This window comes from Mirounga angustirostris, unplaced genomic scaffold (assembly GCF_029215605.1).
Source record: "Mirounga angustirostris isolate CCGP_5_RB_7025 unplaced genomic scaffold, mMirAng1.0.hap1 SCAF_5, whole genome shotgun sequence".
In the NCBI taxonomy this organism is placed as follows: domain Eukaryota; kingdom Metazoa; phylum Chordata; class Mammalia; order Carnivora; family Phocidae; genus Mirounga; species Mirounga angustirostris.
The window spans coordinates 92182556-92205782 of record NW_026991713.1 but is presented as its reverse complement, the minus strand read 5'-3'; the positions used below and the strand labels follow the sequence as shown (position 1 = coordinate 92205782).

At 42.4% G+C, this 23227-nt stretch overlaps 1 protein-coding gene across 2 annotated transcripts; it reads right to left on the bottom strand.

Moving 5' to 3' along the window:
- Positions 1 to 263: 263 nt before the first annotated feature.
- Positions 264 to 19196, bottom strand: MANSC1 (MANSC domain containing 1). Of its 2 annotated transcripts, none has more exons than XM_064591549.1 (4): positions 18954 to 19196; positions 12797 to 13119; positions 8991 to 9131; positions 264 to 2185 (listed from the first exon to the last, which is right to left on the bottom strand). In XM_064591549.1, the coding sequence occupies exons 2-4, from the start codon at positions 13017 to 13019 to the stop codon at positions 1212 to 1214; spliced, it is 1338 nt and encodes a 445-aa protein (XP_064447619.1). In that variant the 5' UTR covers positions 13020 to 13119; positions 18954 to 19196; the 3' UTR covers positions 264 to 1211. The 2 variants fall into 2 exon arrangements, with proteins under 2 accessions (XP_064447619.1, XP_064447620.1); XM_064591550.1 differs by lacking the exon at positions 18954 to 19196 and adding an exon at positions 18698 to 18870.
- Between the last annotated feature and the right edge of the window lie 4031 nt (positions 19197 to 23227).

Sequence of the window (23227 nt, the reverse complement as noted above, 5' to 3'; positions counted from 1 at the left end):
GCTCACTGTGTTAAGTTCCCTCCTGAATTCCATTTGCATCTAAAAACCCTGGACTCCAGGAAGGGACCACCTCTTGTTTTGCAGATGAGCAAACTGAAGTCCAGAGACTGAGGAGTCAAACTGACCCAGGCAGTTTTCTGGATTCTTCGGGACCTCACTGTAACTCATCTGGCAAACCCTTTTTACTAAATGCCATTCCTCAGACATTTCAATAACTAATCAGTAAAAATTACAGCATATTTATTGTACACCAGAAACTAATATGACACTATGCGTTAACTTTATTGGAATTAAAAATAAATAAATGTTTAAAATGCACATAAAAATTACAGCATACTAATCATTTAACAATAATGTTAAGTGTTATGTTATTTTCAATGTTATTCCAAATAAAGCCCAAATTGACTTGGTGAAATTTAGATAAGGATTTATAAATATCATTGTTATGTTTTAAACCTGGTGAAGTTTAGAAAATTCCTGTATTACTTTGGGGGGGGGGGCGGGGGTAGGATAGTTAACTAGAATGGACCCGAAGTAGATTTGGCTATTTATCAGAACTAACTTATCACTGTCTCCACGTAGGCTAATCTTCTGCTAGAGTTCTCCCAAAGGAACCTCTTTGCTCACTGATGGGGAAGGGGGGGGTTGTCATTTTAACTTAGAACACATACTTTCATCATTTAATCATTTTGTTGGTGGGAATAAATTGAAAGTTATCCAGCTGGATGTGTCACTTACAAGAACATTACTGAGTAACAAAAGATTTATTCAAATATTTAATTGGAAGGACATACATCTGGAATAACTTTTATTGGAATTCATATAAAAAAGAAAGTAAATCCATTAGAATTAATATCATAAACAGTTGACTTTATCTGGAACCAGAAATGTTAATGAACTGGAGCCTAAAAGTCCTAACCACTTTTCCTTGCAAAAAGCCAGTCATTTTTGAATTTATATGCCAATTATACTTTATTACTTTAGGTAGAGCTTTGTTTTCAGCAAATATTTTAGAGATAGATCACTCAAATTACCTAATTTGTGTCCTTTCTCCCCTTGTCTTCAAAAACCAAGTAAAAAGAAAGTGGTAGGGGGCATCTGCCTATCTTCAAGATGCTTCAGACATCCTGCTAAGATCTGCGAGTCAGCAGGAAGTCACTGAGTCTGGGCTGCTAGTAACTACATGAATGAAGAGACATCTAGTTTCCTCCTTAGATGTCAACATAGATCCCATTGATCAAATAATCCAGTCTCGAATAACGTCTCCTGTGCAGGGATTCCGAGAACATTCTGCCCAAGAGGGCAAGGCCTATGGCTAGGAACAGAACCCCAAAGAGCAGGGTTCCGATGAGGAGCCATTTTTCAAATGGAAGGCTGTCTTGACTTTCTGGAACACTGTTCAGGGAGGAACCACCGGGTCTGGCCTTCCCATTTTCCTGGGAAGCAGTTTTATTCAGAGAAGAATCCACATTTGACGAAAGCGGCGTAGCAGTGGACGAATCCACTGTCGACAAAGAAAGTGTAGCAGGGTTATTATGGGCATCCTCTGTGTTCAAAGTGAGGTTGGAAATTTCTCGAAAGGGTGCCGTTTCTGGGGGGCTTTTCCAGTCCATGGGTGCCTCAGGGACGGTGTTTGAAACAGCTACTGTAGCTAGGCTAGCTTTGGGTTTAACCGCAGCCCGGGTCAAAATGGTAGACAGGAGGGCTGTGGGGGGCTGAGACTTGCCTGAGGCTAGGGCTGGAGCTGAGGTGGCCATCTCTGGTTCAGAAGTCACAGAAGGTATCCCGGGAGCACTGGCGGTGGGGGGCGATGCAGGCTTTGGAGGGGCAGAGGTGATCCGCCGAGAGGCAACCGTCCCTGTCGTGGGGAGTGTTGTCACATGTTCAGGCAGCAGAGGAGATATTTTTTGCTCTGAGGAAAACTGTGAACTCTGAGAATGGCCTTCTTCTTTATAAACAGGGAAGGGTGTACTCGCTTGACCCATCTCGAATAGTTTCTCCAAGTGATCTGAGGATCCGACCTTCTGAGAAAATGCCTCTCTCCGGAAGCTGTCAGTGGGCTTTGAATAACCTGTCACGGGAGCGGGGGTGGGAGTGAGTCCCTGTGAAGACTGGCCACGGAGGAGAGAATCTTCTTGGGTTAATTCTCCACTTGGCGAGTGAGTTCTGGCCAAAGTTGGAAAATCTGAAAAATGTAAAGAAAATTAAAAGGAGACTTAAATATTTCCAAGCTGAGGCAGGTTAAAAAAAAGACAAACGTATCAGCTTGTTCAGTAAATCCCCAAACTGTTGAAACTTGACATTTTGTAGAAACTTGCGCAAAATGGAAAAATACAAATTGCTAAATCAGAATCTGATGACACTGCCTCTCTACCAGATGCTGTGGTTTATTTCTAGAGTGATGGGACAGAGGAGAAATGTGTGGAGGAGGACCAGGCAAATTAAGGAAGAGGTGGGAGGAGCAGAACAAGGGAGCTAAGAGGAGCTCAGGAGGTTTAGGAACATGGGGACGTGTAGGGGGCCAAAGCCAGGGAATAGAGCTGGGCCAGGGTGACATGGCAGGAACTGGTGGAGAGAAGGCTCCCTGGGAAACCAGCAATCACCAAGGAGAGACTTCACAGCAAGGGCAGCCCAAAGGCAAGGACGGTAATAGAGGCCTCGGGGCGATGAGGAGCCCAGGCAGAACCCGGGCCATTTGCCTGCCACAAAGAGGAGGAGGATGGGACTGGAGGGAAGGTCTGGTCTCCTCCCAGGGCACAGAGGCCAAGGCAGCAGCAGAAGATTGATGACATTTTCCAATTAAAAAAAAAAAGGGGGCGCCTGCGTGGCTCAGTTGGTTAAGCGACTGCCTTCGGCTCAGGTCATGATCCTGGAGTCCCGGGATCGAGTCCCGCATCGGGCTCCCTGCTCGGCAGGGAGCCTGCTTCTGCCTCTGACCCTCCCCCCTCTCATGTGCTCTCTCTCTCTCATTCTCTCTGTCTCAAATAAATAAATAAAATCTTTAAAAAAAAAAAAAGGTTTTGGCCCCACGCTCAGGGGAGCAAGGCAATCTAGGAGATTTAATTTTGACTCTCAAAGATTAACATTTCAGAGCCAATGTCTTCAGTCTGAGGACAATGGAACCAATATTTGAAATTAGGATGGCCACAGAGCTGACATAAAGAGCAGAAAATCACACAGTTCTGGGGGCTGCTGGGGAGGAACCAGCCTCAGATCCTCCTCAGGGTAAGAGAAGGTTTAGAGTTGTGCTCTTAGTCTCACACGCCATTCATCACAGCTCAAACTGGAAAGGGTTTTTGGAGTCATCAGGGGCAGGGAATGATCATCTGAACTGCTCTGTATCACTCTGCTGCTTGGCTAATCACTTCACTTAGATTTGAACGGCAGCAAACACAAGGAAGGAAGAAAAGGAATTTCTTAATGTTTATTGTTCTGTTCTCTTCCCCCTTTTCTTCTTCAACTCCTCTCAATGCCAGTTTCTGAACCAGACCCCACTCTCCCCTCTGCTAACAAACAGATCCAGAGACAACCTCAGATTTGTAAATATCTTTGACTGCTCTGTAAGCTTCACACTTCAAAGAGTCCTTTCAAACTGTCATTTACGGGGGCGCCTGTGTGGCTCAGTCGGTCAAGCGGCTGACTTTTGACTTTGGCTCAGGTCATGATCTCAGGGTCGTGAAATAGAGCCCCATGTCGGGCTCAGTGTGGAGTCGGCTTGAGATCCTCTCTTTCCCTCTCCTTCTGCCCCTCCCCCTGCTTGCCCACATAAGCGTAAATAAATAAAATCTTAAAAAAAAAAAAAGAACTGTCACTTATTAGTCCATCTAGGACAGGGGTCAGCAAATTATGACCCGAGGGCCAAATCTGGCTTGCCACTTCTCTCTTTTTTATTTGTTTTTTTTTTTTAAGATTTTATTTATTTATTTGATAGAGACACAGAGAGAGAGGGAACACAAGCAGGGAGAGTGGCAGAGGGAGAAGCAGGCTTCCCGTGGAGCAGGGAGCCTGATGTGGAGCTCGATCCCAGGACTCTGGGATCATGACCTGAGCCCAAGGCAGACTTTTAACTGACTGAGCCACCCAGGCGCCCCTTGCCACTTCTCTTTGTATGGCTTATGAGCCAAGATCTACATTTCTAAATGGCTGACAAAAATCAAAGAGGATATTTTGGGACACATGACAATTACATAAAATTCAAATTTCAGTGTCTGCAAATAAAGCTTTATTGGCAGGTAACCGTGCTCATTTGTTTATACATTGGCTGTGGGTACTTCATACTACAAGGACAGAGGTGAATAGGTACAACAGATTGCATATGGCCCATAAAACTTAAAATACTGGCCTGGAAAGCCTAAAATACTTATCATTTTGCCCTCAACAGAAAATATTTGCAGACACCTGCTTTAGGATATAGTACTTTGCTCTAAAATAGAATTTGGAGGATTGAAATGCCTCTCTCCTCCGACAACACTGAAGGAAAGAGTTTCTGCTGCAGGTTATACCACATTTGCAGATATAACATCACCATGAGATAAACAGCATCTCTATTTTTAGGTAGTATCAGATATTTTTTTTAAAAAAAGAACAGGACTCAACACATTTCATTTTTAAAAAAATTTTTTTAAAGATTTTATTTATTTGAGAGAGAGAGAGAGAAAGTACGAGGAGGGGGGAGGGGCAGAGGGAGAGGGCAAGCAGACCCCCCCCAGCAGGGAGACCGACGTGGGGCTCCATACCCAGACCCTGAGATCATGACCTGAGCCAAAGGCTGCCACTTAACTTGACTGAGCCACCCAGGTGCCCCAACGTATTTCATTTTAAAGTTAAAAAAAAAAGACTAGTTAAATAAATGCTCTGTGATGTGTATGAACTCAGAACTTAAAGCCATTGACAAAGAATGACCAAAACAGCTGCTTTCTTTCTCAAGAATGCAAGCTCATAAAGAAAGCAAGGCTAGGGCTAGTCCCATTTCTTGATAAGATTAATCTATTGGCAAAGATCCTAGAACCACACAGGGATTCTCAACACCTGCTCCGTTTACCTCACCCTCTGATGTTTGCCATTGGGGTGTGGTGTTTTTCTTGCTCATGTAGAGGTGAGCCAGAGGGGACTGTGAAACAGCCCTGTGCCCTCAATCCCTCTTTTGAGTTTCAGTCTCAAGGGACTTCACGAAATAAAAAACTTAGGGACTGACTATTCCTTGGAAACCAACTGAGCAAACAGACTCCCAATTTATTCTATCTCTGAATTCCCCTATTCTAATCCTTGGTAGACATGACACACCACGAAGCTGAAAAAAAAATTCCATAATGCCAAGTTGCAATGGTTTTGTAGAATGAACAGAGTACACTGTCATCTTTCAAACTTTTGGTCTGTAAATATTAGCCTATCAGTTATAGGAAATCGAGTTCATCTGGAAACAAACCACCAAACAGATATCTATTTAATTTCACTCTAAACAGGAAGCAGATAGTTTATTTTTATGGGGGATCTTAATCCATCAACATGGGCAGATTCATAAATAGAATTACAAACTTAATTTTTAAACATCCTGTAGATTAAAAAGTCAGCGGCATTCTATGTCCAGGGTTGTTGCCACTTTGCTCTGAGATATCAAGCAACCTGCTCTGGGCTGAGGGTGCCCCCTGGTGGCTGCTACAGGCACTGTTTGATTCTAATTCCCCTTTATTACCTTCATACCCTCCCTGAAAATGTTTATACACATGCCAAGTTCCCTTTTCTCCCATTTCCACTGGAGAGAATCTTTACCGCACACTCCCTCTTTTACACATGCTTTATAAAGCAAAAATATTACAGAGAATTATGAAAATTATAAAACAAATTCAACTATAATTTTTATCATTATGTCCTAATGACTATTAACATTTCTGTATACCTTAAATTTTTTTTTCATGTAATTGAAAAACAACTGCTGTTTTTCACCTGAAATTTTGTTTATTTATATACCTCAAACTTATTTTTATTTTATTTTATTTATTTATTTGACACAGAGAGAGACAGAGCACAAGCAGGGGGAGCAGCAGAGGAGAGGGAGAAGCAGACTCCCCAAGAGGACGCTGGGATCATGACCTGAGCTGAAGGCAGATGCTTAACCACTGAACCACCCAGGCACCCCCCTCAAACTTATTTTTTAACATCTGCATCATATTCTCTCAAGTGGATCCATCATATTTTACACCCAATCATTCTCTGGCAATTGGACATTTATGCTACTTCTAGTTTTTCACTCTTTAAACTAATTATACAATAAACAACTTCAAACCAATAGCTTTTTCTTGTTTTGGTGTTGTGTCTTTAGATTTTAGGGACGTAGAATTACTGGAGTAAATTACCTGTAATTTCTTTGACATTGTGCTTTAATGACAAAATAGAAGACAGATATAGGGAAGCACATGGATAGTGGAAGAAGGGACAGAATGAAGAGGTAGTGAGAAGGAATAACAGAGGCAGAACGTTATGGTCCAGCTTCCGTATGATAGGAGTTCCAGAAGGAGAAGAACAAACGTTCCAATCAGTGTCTTGAGCCCTGACCTCTTTGGAGACTAAGACTGGGATATCCATCTCCTGCTAGATACCACCCCTGGCTGTCTAATGCAATGGTCCAGGTGATCAAAGAGGACAGCAAGAAGTATCACCACCACCCTGGAGGCCCCAGTGTTTTTAGCCAAGATGATATATATATATACAGGGACGAAGTGAAGGAGCCACACAGATCAGGGGCAGCCACTCTGGGGAGGGGGCAGGACAAGACACTGTCCACGTAAAGTAAGGTCTTGAGTGTTTTGAGAAGCCTCATTTGTTCTATGCCTAGTGTTTTTAAAAATCATTTTACATTGTACATGTACATTACTTTACGTTATTGTACATACAATTGTACATAACTCTTTCTAAGTATATAGTTCAGTGGCATTGAGTATATTCACTTTGCTCTGCAACCATCACCTTCACCCATCTCCAGAATTTTCTTCATCTTGCAGAACTGAAACTTTGCACCCTGTGCAAGTTTTCTTATACTTGGGTTTATATCCCTACTTGGGAAGAATTTACACAAATGATTTGTGCTTTACTTTCCCGCTTAAAGGAATGTTTGATACATCTAGTTCATTAACCAAAACTCTGACACAGGCTCACCCAGAGGACAAAGCAGAGTCTGTGCCCAGGCAGCCTGGGTAGTTCATTCCCCAAAGTACCTCACACATAACACAGTCAAGAGAGAACCCTTGAGGGGTGCCTGGGTGGCTCAATCAGTTAAGTGACCGGCTCTTGATTTCGCCTCAGGTCATGCTCTCAGGGTCCTGGAATTGAGCCCCCCGTCAGGCTCCACGCTCAACACGGAGTCTGCTCTCTCTCTCTCCCTCTGCTCCTCCTCTTGTTCTCTCTCTCTCTCTCTCAAATAAATAAATAAAATCTTCAAAAAGAGAGAGAGAGAACCCTTGATTGCACTCCCCCTCCCAACCCTAAAACCAGTCTCCTCAAACCTTCTCCAGCTCAGTAGATGGTGCCAACATCCATGTAGACACTCAAGCTAGGACTCAACTCGAATGCTTCTCTCTTCCCTGTTGTCACCCCCCACCCCACCCCATCGGCAAGTCCTGTCAGTTCTACCTCTGAAATGGCCGTATATTTACTTCTCTCTACCTCATTTGCCACCTCCCTGGTCCACAGTGCCATGGTGTTTCGCTGGGATCTTGCCCCACCTCCTACCAAGTCTTCCCACTGCCCCTCTTGCTGCGGCATTTTTGTCCGTCCCCAGTTGAGCAGTCCCAGTGAGCTTTGCGAAATCACATTGAAAACACCACAATACATGTCTGCTCAAAAACTCCCAACGGCTTCCTGTTAAGCACCTAAAATAAGAACTTCCTACTGTGGCTTCCAAAGCTTTATGTGACCTCCCCACTTTTCAAACTTCTTGCATATCACTCTTTATATGGTTCACTATGAGTCAGCCAGCTGGGACTGAAGTGTTTGTTCTTCAATACTCCAAAACTATTCTGCCTCAGGATATTGGAATGGGCTATTTCCTCTGCCTAAAGTTCTTCTCAGATCTCACATCTGACTTCTTACTGTTCATATCTCAGTCAAGGGGTTACTTCTTCACAGATGCTTCCTCTGATCACCTAATCAAGACAGTCCACTCAGTGATCATCTATTACGTTATCTTTTCTCATCCACATAGCACTTGTGACTATATTTTTCTTGATTACTTATTTATGATGATTATTGTCTCTCCTAAAACGTAAGTTCCAGAGGTAAGGACCTTGTTTTTCATGTTTAGTGTTATATTTTTGTGTCCTTAGGGCAGAATAAATGTTTGGCACCTAGGAGATGCTAAGTAACATTTGTTGTTTATTTAGTAAATGAACAAATAGAATATTATTAATCATCAAGAGTGTAATGACAAAAACTTTCTAAAACTTAAATAAAAGGAAACTTGATACCAAAAGCATTTCATCTTGAAAAACTAACAAGCCAAAATCTCACCAAGACATATCCGAATAATTATATTATTTTTCAGTTGTTTATTTTCTGTATTCTGAACAAATATGTTTAGTATGGAGACTATATTTCCAATGCCTTGCACAGAATTTGGCACATGGTAGATGCACAGTAAATACTTTTTGAATGAACTTCCCTCCAGGTCTGGATAATAAAATCCAGTGTGTTTGATTTCAGCTAATGTTATTATAAAATAATTGGAAACTGAAGACAAACATCCTGGAATTTTATCTCAGGAAGGTAAAAACAAAAGCTATACAACATAAAATACTATCATTTGGAGATCTTTCATTGGAAAAAAGATGGTTGATTTAATAAACTGAACTTTAAATCATGAGAGTTTTCCAGTGTGCCTCTGTATTTATGACCACTTTTGGTAGTTTTACTTAGACTCTTTTGTAGAAAATCTTTCACATGAACCACATCCTTAAATAATTCCAATCACCAAAGAAAAAGAACAATGCTATTCTTACCTCTAATTATCCTGTAACTCATAAGTCCCTTTGCTGGTTTCAGTGGACAAGCTTCCTCACTGGGACAGAAAAAAAGGTAGCAGTTGGGCTGTGTAGCTGTTTTTCGAGTATCGAAGATCATCAAGTTACATGCTTTGTCTCCTGCAATGAAAGGCTTTGTAAGCATTATACTGAAATAGGAGATTTTAAAGAGTAGGCAATGATTTATTCTGCTATCCAACACAAACACCTTCCTTCACATTGTTCATTTGCCGGCTGACCGCTGACTCATTTCCTCTTCCTTAGTCTCGTAAAGCAATTTGTAAAGACCTTGGGTTTAAACATCTGAATTAAGGTCATTCTGGCAAAACCAACTTTAGGTAGTACATTTAATTCTTTTTTTAAAAATAATACATTTAATTCTTTAGATAAGCCTTCCATTTGCTAAAATATCCATGGAAACATCCACAGAAATACTGACTTCACAATCTTTACACAACCCACAACTGAGTTGGGACTTAAGAAATGGATCTAACCTAATGATTTCATCTATCTCTTGTATCCAGAAGGCAGACACCTATCTCAGACACCTATGAAGCCATGAGTCTGACTTTCTTGGGTAGAATTACTAAATTCAGCATCATCCTACCATGCCTCCTTCCACAAAGGGTCTGAGTAGTGTATGGAATACAAGGTCCATTTTTTACTTTTATCAGTACAATTCTTCTTTTGAATTTTTCCTTCACATTTCTACTCTTCCTTATTTCTGCTTTTCCATTTTCCTTCCTTTCTGGCTTTTCACTCTTAGCTTTTATTTCTGACTTCTTTTTCTCTTCCTCTTCTGCCTAATAGAAGTTATACTTTCTATTCATTATGGCCTAGAGTTGGCTTTGGCCTCAGTCTAGTACAGTCTCACTTCTTGGCCTATGACCCTTGAGGGATCAGTATATCCCTGGTCAGGATGAAGGTTAACAGGCATATAGACTAATTATTAAAAATGCATGCTCTTTCTCACCACACACACACACACACACACACTCACAATCATGTGTTAACTAACCTTGTTCTGGTATCATGTCATAATACATACATGCATCAAATCATCACACTGTATATCTTTAGTTTACGCAATATTATGTGCCCAATATATCTCAGGAAAGCTTTGGGAAGAAACCCTGCATAACTGGCCATCAGAACCACATCTTCAAATCAGGCAATGGTTAGGATCAACCTTGATTCCCACATTTGGAAATAAGACTCAGTGAGCTTCTGTGGGGATCTGATCATGTTGGCTCCCCATCACTCAGGCAATAAGAAAGGTACGTTAGCTTTTCCTTTCTCAGCAATGGGATAATTCTGCAATACCATTTTTGGGGGGCACATAGGTAAAGGGGAGGGTCCATAAACCCCCAAGTTGTATGCAAAATCTTGTGTCCTTTGTACTTCCGGGCATTCTTCTAGCGGCTGTGACTCCAAGCAAATTATCAAAGTGCTTTTTTGAACCCTAAGCAGTTAAAGGTCATTGCTCAATAAATGAGGAAAAAGTCTGAGATCCATTAAATGAGACCCACAATTACCTCTGCTTACAGTAAAGCAGTAACAGTAATTTTGCTTGTACAATAAAGCAGCAAACCCCCATTTCTTACTGAACACCCATTATGGAACTGAAAAGCAAAGCAAGGTTTCCTGTTTTGCCAGCAGACACCCACACAGCATTCAGTCCTGTTTGCAGATGATTTTCTGTTTCACATAAATGTTGATAACATTTAAAGAAAAACTGGAAATTTAAATTAAATCTCTGTAATTTCCATAAATCAGTCTATAAAGAATGTCCAAAAGCACACTGCCAAGTTTGAGACGACCACTGAAGGGTTTTTTTTTTTGTCCTCCTGACATCAAATAAATATGTGGTATTGTTTCCACACTAATTCTCCATTCTCTGATTCTCTGACACCATCTATCTTACAATTCAATTCAATTCTTACACTAACTACCTGGAGTTATCATCAGACTCCACAGGCTTAAGGGCTCAGTCCCATAAGACTATCCTCACTTAGATGCCAGTCAAAAGTATCAGGTCCGGGCGCCTGGGTGGCTCAGTTGGTTAAGCGACTGCCTTCGGCTCAGGTCATGATCCTGGAGTCCCTGGATCGAGTCCCGCATCGGGCTCCCTGCTCGGCGGGGAGCCTGCTTCTCCCTCTGACCCTCCCCCCTCTCATGTGCTCTCTCTCTCTCATTCTCTCTGTCTCAAATAAATAAATAAAATCTTAAAAAAAAAAAAAAGTATCAGGTCCTAGGGAGATGCCTAGGTGGCTCAGTTGGTTAAGCGTCTGACTTAGGCTCAGGTCATGACCTCGGAGTCCTAGGATTGAGCCCTGTGGGGGCTCCCTATTCAGCAGGGAGTCTGTTTCTCCCTGTCCCCTGGCTTGTGCGCTCTCTCTCTCAAATAATAGTAATAATAATAATAATAATAATAATAATAATAGTAAAAAGTATCAGGTCCTAGGTTACTCACACTTCTGCCCAGTGTGGCTATAAATTCAGGTTCCCACAAACCCTTACCTCAGGTTTGATAATTTGTTAGAACTACTCACAGATCTCAGGAAAAAGCTATACTTACTATTACATTTTGTTGTAAAAGACAGAAATGAACAGCCAGACGAAGGGTAGAAAGGGCAAGGTATGGAAGTGTCCTGACTGCAGGAGCTTCTGTCCTAGGGAAGCTGGAGTGCACAACTGTCCCGGACACATGGATGTGTTCGCCAACTTGGAAGCTGCCTAAAACTATGGTTTCAGGATTTTTATGGAGATTTCATTATGTGGGCATAATTGATTAAATCATTGGCCGTTGGTGACTGAATTCAATCTTCAGCCCCTCTTTTTTACTTGGAGGTGGGGGTGGGGCTGAAAGTTCCAAAATTCTAATCAAGGCTTGGTCTCTCTTGCGACCAGTACCCACCCTGAAGCTATGAGCACAAATTCAGGTGTGGTTGAAAAGGGCTTATAATGAATAACAAAAGAAGCTCCTCTGCTTAGGAAATTGCAAGGTTTTTAGGAGCTCTGTGCCAGGAACCAAGAACAAAGATTATATGCATATATTTCTTACTATATCACACCCATTATAGAAAGAAAAGAAGCTAAAGATATAAGAGAAAACACATGATTTGGCTGGCTAATAAGTGAGGTAAGAACCATTAGTCCAGTGTTCACTAGCTCTTCTAGGCCCCTTGATGGCAAGACCCTGTCCATCTTATTCATTGTTTTGTCTCCAGCACCTGGCAAGGCATTTGGTGCTCAATAAATTTTGTGTGTGTTTTTTTGTTGCTGTTGTTGTTTGTTCATTTATTTTTCATTTAGGGAGTTAGAACAGGATCATAAACACCTGAAAAATGATCACTGTTTCACTGTTTCTTTTTCAAGTCATAGATCTGAAACTTGAAATATGCAAAGGTGTGGTTCACACCCGTGGGCCTCGGTTTCCTTCTGTGTCACGTGAATGGGTCCGACCAAACAACTTCCCATGTCCCTTAAGGATTTCTGTTTCTAAGATATTGGAAACATCTTAGATACCTATTAGGACATAGCACCAGTGGTTCTCAGCCTTTTTTCTAACCAGACACCTGTGATACACACACACACACTCATCAGTAACTTTGCCTCAGCTTAGGGGAGGAGAGGACACGCTTGTGGAACATTCTCCCAGTGGTTTTGTTACCCACATTTCTACCCCACTGAGAATCACTAGGATAATCTCTGCAGCCACATCAACCAGCTACTCATGTCACAAAACACTTGGAATGAAGAGCTGCCAAGAGACTATTACTTACCTGTTACGTTTTTTGTTGAACAGCAAAAATTAATGCAGTCTTCCTGAGTTAATGTATGTATGGGTTCATTGCCTCTAATTCCCTTAGAAAGAGATGATTGGATGTCAATGACAACATCTTCTAAACTCTTGGTAGAGCAATTCTGACTGGTGGACAGCCTTAGTGTCAGGAAACAAATTATTACACAAGTGTAAGTCAAGTTCCATTTGTCCCTAAAGAACATTTTAAATTTCAGTTTAGTCTTAGTCTTCAAAGGTCAAGGATAATCCTCCCTCTGGTCTGAGTTTGCTTCAAGAAGATTGTACAGATCATGGAATTTCTCTCTAGAACAAAAATAAAACATCAGCAATGAGTTTTGTTTCTTTTAATAAATCTAGCGAAGATATAGTTCATTTCCTTCAAGTCAATATAAACAATACATGATTTTAAAACAGAAATAAACAAGCATTTTTTATGTTTCACTTTTAATAGATCAAGACAATCTCTCATTAAAAACTTGGTAAAGAGGGGCGCCTGGGTGGCTCAGTTGGTTGAGCATCCAACGCTTGATTTCAGCTCAGGTCATGATCTCAAGGTCATAAGATCAAGCCCTGAATCAGGCTACATGCTCGGCAGAGAGTCTGCTTGAGATTCTCTCTCCCTCTCTCCCTCTGCCCCTGCCCCCTGTGCACTGTCTCTCTAAAATGAATAAATAAATCTTAGGAAAAAAGCTTGGTAAAGAACTAATTAGCACAAACACATATACTATCCCATCAATGCTTAAAAGCTGACCAGTGTTTATGATGGAAGAGGTATAAACAGCAGGCCTGCCCCCAAGTTCTAGAATCCTTTCTCTTCTTGCTTCTCCTAACCAGGAGGGGAGGGGACACAAAATTTCTAGTCACTGATAAAGCAGCGATAATACGCTTGACCATGGTTTCTTTCTTGGTAATAACAAGTAGCATTTTTAAATCACCTACTAGGTGGTAGGCAATGTGCTATGAAATATACATATATCGTCCTATTTAATCCTTATACTAGCTCTGCAAAAAAAGCTATTATTTTCCTCATTAATAGATGAGGAAACTGGGGCTGTCTTTCTTGTTGCTGCCTCTCCTTAGGTATCAAACCAGAGACAGGTAACTCTAATAATTTAATTCTAACAGTTAGCTGGTCAGTAGAGGGAACTCATTCATTTCCAGAATACAAATTGTTCACTGAATGATAGTCTAGAGCAGAATTACTACTTCTTTGGGGCACCTGGGTGGCTCAGTCAGTTAAGCAAGCGACTCTTATTTCGGCTCAGGTCATGATCTCAGGGTTGTGAGATCGAGTCCCATGGGATTCTCTCTCTCCCTCTCCCTCTGCCCCCCTCCCCTGCTCACACACAAGCACTCTCTCTTAAAAAAAAGAAAGAAAGAACTACTGCTTCTTGAATCTTCTTCTTCCTTTTCTTGTTTGGTCATGAATCCAACCCCTTTGATAGTCTGGTGAAGCTTAGAAGCTTAGGATTTTTTCTGAGAGACATGTTTTAAAATACAAATTTTAAATATATATGATTACAAAGGGAGCCAGTTATATGAAATATAATTATCAAAGTAGTTTTTAAAATATGCCTACAAAACTCTGATGTAAAATAGCAAAGAAAATCCAAGTAAATGGAGAGATGTTCCATGTTCGGTATTAAGATATCCATTCTTCCCAACTTGACCTATAGATTCAGTGTAATCCCAATAAAGTTCCCAGCAAGTTATTTTGGGGATCTCAACAATTTTAAAGTTTTGATTTTTTTTTAAAGATATATTTATTTGAGAGAGAGAGAGAACACATGTTGGGGGGGGCAGGTAGAGGGAGAAGGAGAGAGGTAATTTCAAGCAGACTCCCCACTGAGCATGGAGCTGGACGCGGGGCTCAATCTCACGACCCTGACATCATGACCTGAGCCAAAAGAGTCAGACACTTAATCAACTGAGCCACCCAGGCATGACTTAAAGTGTTGATTTTAAAGTTTACATGGAAATGCAGAAAGGCCCAGAATGGCCAACACAATACTGAAGAAGAACAAAGTTGGAGAATTCACACTACCTAACTTCAGTACTTGGTATATAAGTTACAGTAATCAAGACAGTGTGGTTCTGCCAAAAGAATAGAAAGAACAGAAAAATAGAACATAATAATAAGCCCAGAAATAGACCCACACAAATTCAGTCAACTGATGTCTAACAAAAGAGCAAAGGCAATTCAATAGAGAAAGGATAGCCTTCTCAAAAATGGTGCTAGAACCCATATGCAAAAAGATAAATCTAGATACAAACTTTCCGTCATTTACAAAAATTAACTCAAAATGGATCATAGACCTAAATATAAAATGTAAAATTATAAAACTCCTACAGGGGCACCTGGCTGACTCAGTTGGTAGAGCATGTGACTCTTGGTCTCAGGGGGTTGTGAGTTTGAGCCCCACGTTGGGTGTAGAGATTACTTAAAAATAAAATCTTTAAAATAAAAAAAAACCCTCTTAGAATATAACATAGGAGAAAATCTTTGGAACTCAGATTAAGCAATGAGTTTTTAGATATAATACCTAAAGCACAATCCACTAAAGAAAAAACTGGATAGGTTGGATTTCATTAAAATTAAAACTTCTGCTCTGCCCAAGACACTAAGAAAATAAAAAAGATAAGCCTCAGACTGGGAGAAATATTTGCAAAACACATACCTGATAAAGGACTAGTAGGTAAAATATACAAAGAACTCTTAAAACTTAGAAAACAACCCAATAAAAAATGGGCAAAGTATCTGAACAGACACCACACCAAAGGAGATATACAGATGATAAATAAGCAAATGAAAAGGTGCTTAACATCATAGTCATCAGGGAGCTGCAAATTAAAACAACAGTGAGATACTACTATACATCTATTAGAATGACTAAAATCCAGAAAACTGACACTACCAAATCCTACAAAAATTTACATACAAATGTTTATAGTAACTTTATACATCATTGCCAAAAACTGGAAACGACCAAGATGTTCCTTCAATAGGTGAATGGATAAACAAAATGTGGTATATCCATACAGTAGAATATTATTCAGTAGTAAAAAGAAATGAGCTATCAAGCCACAAAAGGACATAGAGGAAACATAATTGCATATTGCTAAGTGAAAGAAGCCAGTCTGAAATGTATGACTCCTTGTCAACTATATGACATTCTGGAAAAGGCAAAACTACATCAACACTAAAAATATTAGTGGTTGCTAGGCAGAGGAAGGGAGGGATGAATAGGTGGAGCACAGGGGATTTTTATACTGAGGTTATTCTATAGGCTACTGTAATGGTTGTTTTTTGTTTGTTTGTTTGTCTTTACATTTGTCAAAACCCACATAACTGTACAATACAAAGAGTCCCTAATATTGGGGGACCTCACTGGCTCAGTTCGGGGAGCATGCAACTCTTGATCTCAGGGTTGTAAGTTTGAGCCTGACACTGGGTGTAGAGATAACTTAAAAATAAAATCTTAAAAAAAAAAAGACTGATCTCTAATATAAACAAATAGATGTTAGTAAAAAAATTAAAAAGCAAAAAAAACAAACATATATTACCCATATACAGTAACAGTACAAGTCCAATATCTTCCTTGCTATTGTGTCCAATTTTTATAAACAGTCAAATAAGTAACATTTATGTTTCTCAGGTGCCAGTCTCTATACTAAGCACTTTACATGTGTCATGTCAACTAATCCTTACAAGAATCCTAATGAGGGGCGCCTGGGTGGCTCAGTCGTTAAGCATCTGCCTTCGGCTCAGGTCATGATCCCAGGGTCCTGGGATCTAGCCCCACATCCGGCTCCCTGCTCAGCGGGAAGCCTGCATCTCCCTCTCCCACTCCCCCTGCTTGTGTTCCCTCTCTCACTGTGTCTCTCTCTGTCAAATAAATAAATAAAATCTTAAAAAAAAAAAAAAAAGAATCCTAATGAGATAGATTCCAATCCTTATGAGATAGATCCCATTATTAACCCCATTTTCAGGGGTGCCTGGTGGTTCAGTTGGTTAGGCGGCTGCCTTCAGTTCAGGTCACGATCCCAGAGTCCTGGGATCGAGCCCCACATCAGGCTCCTCGCTCAGTGGGGAGTCTGGCTCTCCCTCTCCCTCCCTCACCCCTCATGCTCTCTCTTAAATACATAAAATCTTTAAAAAAAAAATTAGTCCCATTTTCAGTCAAAATAGAAACAATTGTGGGATATTTATGTTTATTATTTTTTTTAGATTTTTATTTATTTGATCAAGAGAGACACGGCGAGAGAGGGAACACAAGCAGGGGGAGTGGGAGAGGGAGAGACAGGCTTCCAGCCGAGCAGGGAGCAGGGAGCCCGGTGCGGGGTTCGATGCGGGGCTCGATCCCAGGGCTCTGGGACCAGGATCTGAGCTTAAGGCAGACGCTTAACGACTGAGCCACCAAGGTGACCCTTTCTGCTTCTTTATTAACCTAGTGAATAACAAGTGGTACATCTAATAACTGCCATAATGTTGAAGATTTTATTTGTTTATTTGTTTGTTTATTTATTTATTTTAGAGAGAGCGCCCAAGTTGGGGGAAGAGCAGAGGGAAAGGGACAAGCAGACTCCACCTGAGCACGGAGCCCCATGGGGCTTGATCTTACAACCTTGAGATCATGACCTGAGCTGAAATCAAGAGTCAGAGGCCGGACAGACTGAACCACCCAGGCGCCCCTAATAACCCACCATAATTTTGAAGGATTGTTGAATGTACAGGATACTTGAGATCCGTGTAATAAGTAATATGATATGAAAACACCTGTGATTCCTGCTGGTGGCAAATTACAGCTGCCTCTAGTTCTCCTATGGATTTGACTAGCGCCTCTTAGAGGACATGTTCCATTTCAGTTCGAGGCTACTAAAATAATAAATGTTCCTGCTGAAGTGCTCAGACTTTTTGAATACTATCCAGGGCTTCTCCAGGTTAAGAATCCTAGCACAGGGCGCCTGCGTGGCTCAGTTGGTTAAGCGACTGCCTTCAGCTCAGGTCATGATCCTGGAGTCCCCGGATCGAGTCCCACATTGGGCTCCCTGCTCGGCAGGGAGTCTGCTTCTCCCTCTGACCCTCCCCCCTCTCATGTGCTCTCTCTCATTCTCTCTCTCTCAAATAAATAAATAAAATCTTAAAAAAAAAAAAAAAAGAATCCTAGCACAGGGCGCCTGGGTGGCTCAGTCGGTTAAGCGTCTGCCTTTGGCTCAGGTCATGATCCCAGAGTCCTGGGATCGAGCCCCGCATCGGGCTCCCCGCTCAGCGGGAAGTCTACTTCTCCCTCTTCCACTCCCCCTGCTTGTGTTCCCTCTCTCGCTGTGTCTCTCTGTCAAATAAATAAATAAAAAATCTTAAAAAAAAAAAAAAAAAAAAAAGAATCCTGGCACGAGTTATCTTTTTATGCTGTCACATTTCCCAAGTCTTTTTTCTAGCCATCCAGAAAACCAAACAGGAACAAAAGAGGAAAACCAGGCCCATACTTTACTTTGAATGGATTCTGACAGTCTTTCCTGGAGTTCTTGCAGAGAAGCCGGAACTAAGCGAGGGGATGGGGTAGGAACTGTGCTTTCTGTACGCAGCACCTTTTTAGCACCTGGACTGCAAGAAGTCCTGAAGAGATTTTCTCGCTAAAGATGCTCAACAACTATTAGGTAAAGTAATTCTTCTAATCATCATTACGTAGGCCTTAAAGGTCCACAGCCAAGTTGAATTCCATTGAAAGGTAGGGGGGAAAGGATACAGGTGGGAGCGAGAGGAAGCACCTGAGCTTTAACGCCTGCTTACTACCGTCACTAAAACGCACTTGTACACAACTGGGCCAAATACTGGAAATCATTTTCTTTCCCTTCCTTTGAGGAAATGCATGTCGCTTACTGAGCGTTCTTCAGCCTCTCCTGATGACGACGCGGAGCCAGTGCCGTTTGTGACAGGTGCTGTTGCGCGAGACTGGAGATCCCCTCTGGGGGTCCGCAGCCCCACCAACACCCGGGCCAGCCCTTCCTCGCCCCAGCCCGGGTCTTGGCGCTCGGGGAGAGGTAGAAGGGAGCGCCAGGAAAGGACGGGGCGCGGGCGGGTAGGGAGTGCTCGCTCTCAGCGGTCCGCCTGGAGGGGAAGGTGGCGACGCCTTTACCTGGCAACGACAGGCCCCGGGGGCCCCGGTGTCCTACCCGGGCGAGGGAACAGCCCGGCGCGCTCGCGGGCCAGGAGCTGCAGATCGGCGCGCGGGTCTCGGCGAGGGCGGCAGGGATGCTCCGCAGCTCCCCCCTGCCCGCGGGTTGTGTGCTTAGCCAGTTCCTGCTTCCGTTGCGGCGGCCGAAAGTTGGCCGGGAAGGGCACATTCCTGCCCTGCAACCCGGAGCTGCTTCCCCTCCACTGGGAGCGCGGTCCCCCGGGAGCCCCTCCCTGCAGTGGCTCCCGGCACCCCGCGATCGCGCTGAGCCCCAGACTGCGCCGGCTGCTGCCCCCCACCCCCCGCCCGGCAGCTTCCCCGTGCGGGGGGCGTGCGCGCGACCCGCGGGGGTGTCCGCAGGTCTGCAGCGGCGCCCGCTCGTCCACAGAACGCGCGATCACACCAGAGGAAAGTCCAACAGTACAAAACTTGTGCACTGCAGGCTGCCTCTCCCGGCTGTGTCCTGGTCCAGTTCCCCTTCGCAGAGCCACCTCTGAGCGCAGTTTCTCCACTTAGGAGTTCACAGGGCTTTCTGTCTGGGGCCTGGTTGTGGGAATTCTGTTTCGATCACTCCAGGCGTACAGGGTCCTCAATTAGAGTTGGCAGTTCTCCAGGTAAACATCCTGTAAGTCCAGCCTCAGCGAGGGCATCCGGATTCCTCCCGGATTTACTGTTTACAGGTATAGATAACAATGAAAATAATGGTGCCTGCTATAGTTATTAAAACGTATCCCCTGACATTTAGCATAGTACCTGGCATGTAATAGGTACTCAATAAATATTTAACTAAAATGTATTTGTTGAGTGAATGAATGGAAAGGAACTACTCGGGCATAGGTTGTAGAAGTGTTTCTAATCCGTGCTCGCTCACCCCCACCGCTGTATAAGTGCAAACAGATGCAACTTTACCAAACCACTGATAATTAACTCGCAGAACGTCCAAACCTTAGGCAACATCTCCACCTGCTCCGTGTGAAGAGCTTTCAAACCTAAAGCATTAAGCCATTGTAACTTTTTATTCTAGGCCTGATACAGCCGTTCTGGTTTTAACCAATAGCTGTTAGGAGGGATATGTTGACTGAGAATACATGTGAACAAAGGTCCTTTGAATGAAATTAACTCTACCAGTTGTATCCAGAGGATGACCTACTCTTGAATTACAAAAATGTTGCAAATATTTGGTTTCAAAGAGTTACTTACCATGGGCTCCTGGGTGGCTCAATGGTTAGGTGTCTGCCTTTCTGCTGGGGTCAAAATCCGGGGGTCCTGGGATCCACTCCCCATCCTGCTCAGCCGGGAGTCTGCCTCTCCCTCTCCCTTTCCCTGTGCCGCTCTCTCCCTGCTTGTGCTCTCTCGATCTTTCTCTGTCAAATAAATAAAATCTTTGAAAAAAAGTTACCGAAGTAAAGGAAACTCCAGAGTGATTTCCCATTGGAGTAATTTTGCTGTTGCAGCAAAAAAAATGATGTAAACAGTACATTTTATCTCTGCAGATGATATACTTGAGGGTGTAGGTAGGGAAAGGTCACATGCTTGTGTCCCTTCAGAGGACAGTCCCTGCTAGTCACTTAAGTAGAACTTTCCTTCACTTAGAAGTTTCAGATTTAGGGTTTTAAACAATGAACCTGTTATTGTTGAAGTGACATATTCTTCTTTTCAGTTATGACACTGAACAGAGGACACTGCTGAAAATAATGAAAAAAAATTTTCTACTGACATGAACTGTGTTTAAGTTAGAAATCTCTTTTCATCTCATTGCCTGAAAAGATTCTTGATCCTCTTCTCCTGATACTATTTATGTGGAGGCAGATTTTTTAAAAAAGCATTTTATTCACAAAACATGTATTAAACACGTGCAGGGGGAATGAATGACCCATAAGACATTGGAGCTACCTTCAAGATGCTCATAGTGGGGAAGACAGACAATCAAATCAATTATTGTGTAAAGAATTAATGTAATGATAGAAGATGCTAAGGAATCTCAAAAGAGGAACGTGCAATCTGGACTTCTGGGAGAAAATGAAAAATTTAATATATTTTTAAAAGATTTTATTTATTTTTTTTAGAGCCGTTTTAGCTTCACAATAAAATTGACAAGAAGGTTCCCATATACCTCTTGCCCCCACACACGCACAGCCTTCCCGGTTAACATCCTCCACCAGACAGGTATATTTCTTGCAACTAATGACCCTACACTGACACATTATAATTACACAGAGTCCATAGTGTACCTTATGTTCCCTCTTAGTGTATTACACTCTATGGATTTGGACAAATGTGTAATAATATATATCCACCACTATAGGATCACACAAAGTATTTTCTTTTTTTTTTTTTTTAAGATTTTATTTATTTATTTGAGAGAAAGAATGAGAGAGAGTGAGTACATGAGAGGGGGGAGGGTCAGAGGGAGAAGCAGGCTCCCGGATGAGCAGAGAGCCCAATGTGGGGCTCGATCCCGGGACTCCGGGATCATGACCCGAGCCGAAGGCAGTCGCTTAACCAACTGAGCCACCCAGGCGCCCGTATTTTCTTTTTTTAAAAGATTTTATTTATTCAGGGCGCCTGGGTGGCTCAGTTGGTTAAGCGACTGCCTTCGGCTCGGGTCATGATCCCGGAGTCCCGGGATCGAGCCCCACATTGGGCTCTCTGCTCATCCGGGAGCCTGCTTCTCCCTCTCCCTCTGTTGCTCCCCCTGCTTGTGCCCTCTCTCTTTCTGTCAAATAAATAAATAAAATCTTAAAAAAAAAAAAGATTTTATTCATTTGAGATAGAGACAGAGAGAAATAAAGAGAGAGAGAGAGAGAGCAAGCACGAGCAGCCGGAAGAGGCAGAGGGAGAAGCAGAGTCCCCACTGAGCCCAGAGCCTGATGCAGGGCTCAATATGGGGCTTGATCCCAGGACCTGGAGATCATGACATGAGCCAAAGGCAGATGCCTAACCAGGTGCCCCCAAAGTATTTTCATTGCCCTAACTATCCTCTGTGCTCAGCCTGTTCATCCCTCCCCCACCACAACCCCTGGCAATCACTGTTCTTTTTATTGCCATAGTTTTGCCTTTTCCAGTTGTCATATAGTTGGAATCATACAGTACGTAGCCTTTTCAGATTGGCTTCTTTCACTTAGTAAGATGCATCTGTTTTCTCTATGTCTTTTCATGGCTTAATAGCTCGTTTCTTTTTAGCATTGAATAATATTCCATTGTCTGGATGTACTAGTTTATGCATTCACATACTGAAAGACCTCTTGGTTGCTTCCAAGTTTGGGCAATCGTGAAGAAAGCTGCTATAAGCATCCATGTGTAAGTTTTGTGTGGACTTAAGTTTTCAACCGTAAGTTAATCTTGAAGGATGAAGTTCGGTTAGTTAGAGGGAGAGAAAAAGGCTGAATATTCCAGACAGAGAAAATGGTGTGAGTATTCAGGGAATTTTATCCTGACTGGCATGAAGTTTCCCTCGTGTACATAGAGGAATAGAGAGAAAGGTGGGGGTCAGAGCAAGAAGGTTCTCATATGCCAAATTTTAAACTTTATCCTGAAGCCATGGGGAATTATTGAAGGTTTTTATAGGGCAGTGGCAGGTCCAGATACTTTATTAATATTCTAAAAATTCTGTCTGCCAGCCATATATAGGATGGATTGAAGGAGGTGAAGCCAGAGGCCTTCTGCTTTCCAAGAAATGGAAGAAGTGAGGAGGCCCTGAACAGGGTGTGGAGGTTAGAAGAGAAATTAAGGAGAGAGCTCTCCAGATTTGTGACTGGTTGGATGTGGTGGCAGGGGTAAGCAGGTTTGTGGTGTAGGAGACCGGCTAGCTGGAGTGCCAGGCAATATAGAAATATGGGAGGAGGAGCTGGTCTGAAATGGATAGATGCATAATGAGTTTCAGAAAATTTGAATCCTGCTTTTATTACTTATTAGCTTTGTGATCAAGAATAAATTCCTTAACCTCCATGTAAAATCAAGAAAGTGTAATCTAGGGGTGCCTGGGTGGCTCAGTCGTTAAGCGTCTGCCTTCGCCTCAGGTCATGATCTCAGGGTCCTGGGATCCAGCCCTGCATCGGGTTCCCTGGTCAGTGGGAAGCCTGCATCTCCCTCTCCCACTCCCCCTGCTTGTGTTCCCTCTCTCGCTGTCTATCTCTGTCAAATAAATAAATAAAATCTTAAAAAAAAAAAGTGTAATCTACTTTATAGGCAGGTCATATAGGGCCAATATTATTGATGAAATTTGGAAGTTTTGG

Bases quoted from the DNA above. Each gene is read 5' to 3' on its own strand.
- MANSC1 (XM_064591549.1), bottom strand. From the start codon at position 13,019: ATGTTCTTTAGGGACAAATGGAACTTGACTTACACTTGTGTAATAATT. The intron at 9,132-12,796 runs GTAAGTAATAGT...CTTTCATTGCAG, and splicing joins TTCAACAAAAAACGTAACAG to GAGACAAAGCATGTAACTTG. The intron at 2,186-8,990 runs GTAAGAATAGCA...TACATTTTTCAG, and splicing joins GAGTTACAGGATAATTAGAG to ATTTTCCAACTTTGGCCAGA.